The 7,338-nt window shown below is 28.7% G+C and overlaps 1 protein-coding gene across 1 annotated transcript; it reads right to left on the reverse strand.

Annotated features, from left to right (window-relative positions):
- Positions 1 to 1,561: 1,561 nt before the first annotated feature.
- LOC123468414 (zinc finger MYM-type protein 5-like) lies at positions 1,562 to 2,677 on the reverse strand. The gene is made up of 2 exons (XM_045167876.1): positions 2,308 to 2,677; positions 1,562 to 2,139 (listed from the first exon to the last, which is right to left on the reverse strand). Exons 1-2 carry the CDS (start codon positions 2,435 to 2,437, stop codon positions 1,562 to 1,564), a joined length of 708 nt encoding a protein of 235 aa, XP_045023811.1. The 5' UTR covers positions 2,438 to 2,677.
- Positions 2,678 to 7,338: the final 4,661 nt, after the last annotated feature.

Consider the following 7,338-nt stretch of genomic DNA (forward strand, 5'->3'; position numbering starts at 1 on the left):
TATTCCATGCAGTTTCCATATAGAAGTAAAAACTCATGGTATAACAGTGTATTCACATTGAATACAAGTATATTCCATGCAGTTTACATATAGAAGTAAAAACTCATGGTATAACAGTGTATTCACATTGAATACAAGTATATTTGATGAAGTTTACATATAGAAGTAAAAACTCATGGTATAACAGTGTATTCTTATTGAATACAAGTATATTTGATGCTGTTTACATATAGAAGTAAAAACTCGTGGTATAACAGCGTATTCACATTGAATACAAGTATATTTGATGCAGTATACATATAGAAGTAAAAACTCATGGTATAACAGTGTATTCACATTGAATACAAGTATATTTGAGGCTGTTTACATATAGAAGTAAAAACTCATGGTATAACAGTGTATTCACATTGAATATAAGTATATTTGATGCAGTACACATATAGAAGTAAAAACTCATGGTATAACAGTGTATTTACATTGAATACAAGTATATTTGATGCTGTTTACATATAGAAGTAAAAACTTATGGTATAACAGTGTATTCACATTGAATACAAGTATATTCCATGCAGTTTACATATAGAAGTAAAAACTCATGGTATAACAGTGTAATAACATTGAATTCAAGTATATTCCATGCAGTTTACATATAGAAGTAAAAACTAATGGTATAACAGTGTATTCACATTGAATACAAGTATATTTGATGCTGTTTACATATAGAAGTTGAAACTCATGGTATAACAGTGTATTCACATTGAATACAAGTATATTTGACGCAGTTTACATATAGAAGTAAAAACTCATGGTATAACAGTGTATTCACATTGAATACAAGTATATTTGATGCAGTTTACATATAGAAGTAAAAACTCATGGTATAACAGTGTATTCACATTGAATACAAGTATATTTGATGCTGTTTACATATAGAAGTAAAAACTTATGGTATAACAGTGTATTCACATTGAATACAAGTATATTTGATGCAGTTTACATATAGAAGTAAAAACTCATGGTATAATAGTGTATTCACATTGAATTCAATTATATTTGATGCTGTTTACATTTAGAAGTAAAAACTTATAGTATAACAGTGTATTCACATTGAATACAAGTATATTTGATGCTGTTTACATATAGAAGTAAAAAGTCATGGTATAACAGTGTATTCACATTGAATACAAGTATATTCCATGCAGTTTACATATAGAAGCAAAAACTCATGGTATAACAATGTATTCACATTGAATACAAGTATATTCCATGCAGTTTACATATAGAAGTAAAAACTCATGGTATAACAGTGTATTCACATTGAATACAAGTATATTTGATGCTGTTTACATATAGAAGTAAAAACTCATGGTATATGATGTTTTTCAAAATAAGCTCTTTGAGAACAGAAATGATTTCGTTCTGGATTGTCGGACCAAGATAGTGAACACTGGTTTCCTTTGAAGCGGACCGTCGAAGGTGTTCTTTAGTAATGTCGTCAAATTGCCCCAGAAGTTCAATGGCTTTCAAAAAATTCCCATTTGATCTAAAGTAGAGTTAGTTTTTAGTCGAAGTTCAAGATCCAATCACTAAATGCTTTCAAATGCTTTTGGTTTTTCTCGTGTTTTTCCAATGCAGTTGAAGTATGGGTCCAGTCATCGAAACCTCTCTTAGTCCATGAAGTACTTTCGTTGGAAAAAAGTTTGCAGCAAAAGCAAAATAAAGAGTCTGCTGACACAGAATACATAAGCCATTTTCTTGGAACCATTTCTCCATTTGGCATACGACGAATAAAAAATCTTTCATTGAATCTTCTCTTCTTTTCATTGCTAGGATATTCAAAATTTTTGATTTGACGAAAGCCTTTTTTCACTAAAGTTTGGCGTAAATCTTCATTTATAATCGTTGGCCACGTAGCAGGATCTTTAGCGTCAAATGAACCTTCAGTGCTGACTTTCTCTACAAAGACAGTGATATCTAAATTTGAGATTTTCAGAATATCTGGATTATTTTCTGTGTCGGGGTCAGGGCCTGCCGTCTCAGCCTGAAGTAATTCTAGATCTAGGTCTTGGTTTTCTAACTCTTCAGTCTCTTCTTCTCGCTGGCTATGCTCTTTTGGCTGTTGTTGATCCTTATTATTACCTATATTTAGATATTAAAAAATACACATGAGTAAAGAAGGATATAAAATGAAATACTATATTTAAAGAATATGATGAGAAATGATACCAATGACTGACAGTATTTCTTTTTATTAACTTCTCAACGAATAAAAAAAAATATGAAAAAAGTTTAAAAGTAGTAACTCACTGTTTGCCGGTTTTAAAAACTGTAAAAGAGCTGACCCTTGCTTAGAATTTTCTTCACTTCGTCTTTGCTTCTGCAATCGATATTGCGAACCTGATTGCCGAAGTCTCTTTTTCACTTGCTGATCACTCATAGGTCATAGCAATTCTTAAAGCTAAAGGTTTAGAGTAAAATATTCTTGTACAAACAACTAAAATTCAGAATTATACATGTTAAATCTAAGTAAAATATAAATACGTACCTGAGTCGTGACTTAACCAATTCAAACTCAAACTTGGACTTTTAAGATAGTCTGCTTGAACTACAAAACATATTATCCATCTAGTGAGTTACATTGACACTATAAGAATTCGTCAAAAAATCAAAATACCTAACCCGAAAACTATTCAAACTTTCATTTAATAAAAAAAAAGTTGAAAAATCTAAAAAAAAGAATTTTTTTTTCTTAATTTTTTCCTCAAGTGCCGCCCCTCAGAAAAAGTCAAGGGTGCAGCCGCACACCTTTCACACCCTTAAGGGAGGCCCTGATGTAAACTGCATCAAATATACTTGTATTCAATGTGAATACACTGTTATACCATGAGTTTTTACTTCTATATGTATACTACATCAAATATACTTGTATTCAATGTGAATACGCTGTTAAACCACGAGTTTTTAATTCTATATGTAAACAGCATCAAATATACTTGTATTCAATGTGAATACACTGTTATACCATGAGTTTTTACTTCTATATGTAAACTGCATGGAATATACTTGTATTCAATGTGAATACACTGTTATACCATGAGTTTTACTTCTATATGTAAACTGCATGGAATATACTTGTATTCAATGTGAATACACTGTTATACCATGAGTTTTTACTTCTATATGTAAACAGCATCAAATATACTTGTATTCAATGTGAATACACTGTTATACCATAAGTTTTGACTTCTATATGTAAACAGCATCAAATATACTTGTATTCAATGTGAATACACTGTTATACCATAAGTTTTTACTTCTATATGTAAACTGCATCGAATATACTTGTATTCAATGTGAATACACTGTTATACCATGAGTGTTTACTTCTATATGTAAACTGCATCAAATATACTTGTATTCAATGTGAATACACTGTTATACCATGAGTTTCTACTTCTATATGTAAACAGCATCAAATATACTTGTATTTAATGTGAATACACTGTTATACCATGAGTTTTTACTTCTATATGTAAACAGCATCAAATATACTTGTATTCAATGTGAATACACTGTTATACCATGAGTTTTTACTTCTATATGTAAACAGCATCAAATATACTTGTATTCAATGTGAATACACTGTTATACCATAAGTTTTGACTTCTATATGTAAACAGCATCAAATATACTTGTATTCAATGTGAATACACTGTTATACCATGAGTTTTTACTTCTATATGTAAACTGCATCGAATATACTTGTATTCAATGTGAATACACTGTTATACCATGAGTTTTTACTTCTATTTGTAAACTGCATCAAATATACTTGTATTCAATGTGAATACACTGTTATACCATGAGTGTTTACTTCTATATGTAAACTGCATCAAATATACTTGTATTCAATGTGAATACACTGTTATACCATGAGTTTCTACTTCTATATGTAAACAGCATCAAATATACTTGTATTTAATGTGAATACACTGTTATACCATGAGTTTTTACTTCTATATGTAAACAGCATCAAATATACTTGTATTCAATGTGAATACACTGTTATACCATGAGTTTTTACTTCCATATGTAAACTGCATGGAATATACTTGTATTCAATGGGAATACACTGTTATACCATTAGTTTTTACTTCTATATGTAAACAGCATAAAATATACTTGTATTCAATGTGAATACACTGTTATAACATGAGTTTTTACTTCTATATGTAAACTGCATGGAATATACTTGTATTCAATGTGAATACACTGTTATACCATGAGTTTTTACTTCTATATGGAAACTGCATGGAATATACTTGTATTCAATGTGAATACACTGTTATACCATGAGTTTTTACTTCTATATGTAAACTGCATGGAATATACTTGTATTCAATGTGAATACACTGTTATACCATGAATTTTTACTTCTATATGTAAACAGCATCAAATATACTTGTATTCAATGTGAATACACTGTTATACCATGAGTTTTTACTTCTATATGTAAACTGCATAGAATATACTTGTATTCAATGTGAATACACTGTTATACCATAAGTTTTTACTTCTATATGTAAACAGCATCAAATATACTTGTATTCAATGTGAATACACTGTTATACCATGAGTTTTTACTTCTATATGTAAACAGCATCAAATATACTTGTATTCAATGTGAATACATTGTTATACCATGAGTTTTTTCTTCCATATGTAAACGGCATCAAATATACTTGTATTCAATGTGAATACACTGTTATACCATGAATTTATCTTCTATATTTAAACTGCATCAAATATACTTGTATTCAATGTGAATACACTGTCATAACATGAGTTTTTACTTCTATATGTAAACTGCATTGAATATACTTGTATTCAATGTGAATACAATGTTATACCATAAGTTTTTACTTCTATATGTAAACAGCATCATATATACTTGTATTCACTGTAAATACACTGTTATACCATGAGTTTTTACTTCTATATGGGTACTGCATCAAATTTACTTATATTCAATGTGAATACACTGTTATACCATGAGTTTTTACTTCTATATGTAAACTGCATCAAATATACTTGTAGTCAATGTGAATACACTGTTATACCATGAGTTTTTAATTCTATATGTATACTGCATCAAATATACTTGTATTCAATGTGAATACGCTGTTATACCACGAGTTTTTTTTTCTACTTCTATATGCTAAACAGCATCAAATATACTTGTATTCAATGTGAATACACTGTTATACCATGAGTTTTTACTTCTATATGTAAACTTCATCAAATATACTTGTATTCAATGTGAATACACTGTTATACCATAAGTTTTTAGTTCTATGTGTAAACAGCATCAAATATACTTGTATTCAATGTGAATACACTGTTTTACCATGAGTTTTTACTTCTATATGTAAACAGCATCAAATATACTTGTATTCAATGTGAATACACTGTTATACCATGAGTTTTTACTTATATGTAAACTGCATGGAATATACTTGTATTCAATGTGAATACACTGTTATACCATGAGTTTTTACTTCTATATGTAAACAGCATCAAATATACTTGTATTCAATGTGAATACACTGTTTTACCATGAGTTTTTACTTCTATATGTAAACTGCATTGAATATACTTGTATTCAACGTGAATACACTGTTATACCATGAGTTTTTAATTCTATATGTAAACAGCATCAAATATACTTGTATTCAATGTGAATACACTGTTATACCATGAGTTTTTACTTCTATATGTAAACAGCATAGAATATACTTGTATTCAATGTGAATACACTGTTATACCATGAGTTTTTACTTCTATATGTAAACTGCATGGAATATACTTGTATTTAATGTGAATAAACTGTTATACCATGAGTTTTTACTTCTATATGTAAACAGCATCAAATATACTTGTATTCAATAAGAATACACTGTTATACCATGAGTTTTTACTTCTATATGGGTACTGCATCAAATTTACTTATATTCAATGTGAATACATTGTTATACCATGAGTTTTTACTTCTATATGTAAACTGCATCAAATATACTTGTATTCAATGTGAATACACTGTTATACCATGAGTTTTTAATTCTATATGTATACTGCATCAAATATACTTGTATTCAATTTAAATACCCTGTTATACCATGAGCTTTTACTTCTATATGTAAACTGCATAGAATATACTTGTATTCAATGTGAATACACTGTTATACCATGAGTTTTTATTTCTATATGTAAACTGCATGGAATATACTTGTATTCAATGTGAATACACTGTTATACCATGAGTTTTTACTTCTATATGTAAACAGCATCAAATATACTTGTATTCAATGTGAATACACTGTTATACCATGAGTTTTTACTTCTATATGTAAAGAGCATAGAATATACTTGTATTCAATGTGAATACACTGTTATACCATGAGTTTTTTACTTTATATGTAAATGCTTGCATGGAATATACTTGTATTCAATGTGAATAAACTGTTATACCATGAGTTTTTACTTCTATATGTAAACAGCATCAAATATACTTGTATTCAATGTGAATACACTGTTATACCATGAGTTTTTACTTCTATATAGAAACAGCATCAAATATACTTGTATTCAATGTGAATACACTGTTATACCATGAGTTTTTACTTCTATATGTAAACTGCATGGAATATACTTGTATTCAGTGTGAACACACTGGTATACCATGAGTTTTTACTTCTATATGTAAACAGCATCAAATATACTTGTATTCAATGTGAATACACTGTTATACCATGAGTTTTTACTTCTATATGTAAACAGCATCAAATATAGTTGTATTCAATGTGAATACACTGTTATACCATGAGTTTATACTTCTATATGTAAACTGCATAGAATATACTTGTATTCAATGTGAATACACTGTTATACCATGAATTTTTACTTCTATATGTAAACTGCATGGAATATACTTGTATTCAATGTGAATACACTGTTATACAATGAGTTTTTACTTCTATATGTAAACTGCATGGAATATACTTGTATTCAATGTGAATACACTGTTCACCATGAGTTTTCTACTTCTATATGTAAACAGCATCAAATATACTTGTATTCAATGTGAATATACTGTTATACCATGAGTTTTTACTTCTATATGTAAACAGCATAGAATATACTTGTATTCAATGTGAATACACTGTTATACCATGAGTTTTTACTTCTATATGTAAACTGCATGGAATTCACTTGTATTCAATGTGAATACACTGTTATACCATGAGTTTTTACTTCTATATGTAAACAGCATCAAATATA

Source organism: Daphnia magna, unplaced genomic scaffold (genome assembly GCF_020631705.1).
Source record: "Daphnia magna isolate NIES unplaced genomic scaffold, ASM2063170v1.1 Dm_contigs353, whole genome shotgun sequence".
NCBI lineage: Eukaryota > Metazoa > Arthropoda > Branchiopoda > Diplostraca > Daphniidae > Daphnia > Daphnia magna.

Excerpts from the sequence above, each read along its gene's own strand:
- LOC123468414 (XM_045167876.1), bottom strand. The coding sequence starts at position 2,437 with ATGAGTGATCAGCAAGTGAAAAAGAGACTTCGGCAATCAGGTTCGCAA. Across the intron at positions 2,140-2,307 it reads GTTTTTAAAACCGGCAAACA|GTAATAATAAGGATCAACAA; the intron begins GTGAGTTACTAC and ends ATCTAAATATAG.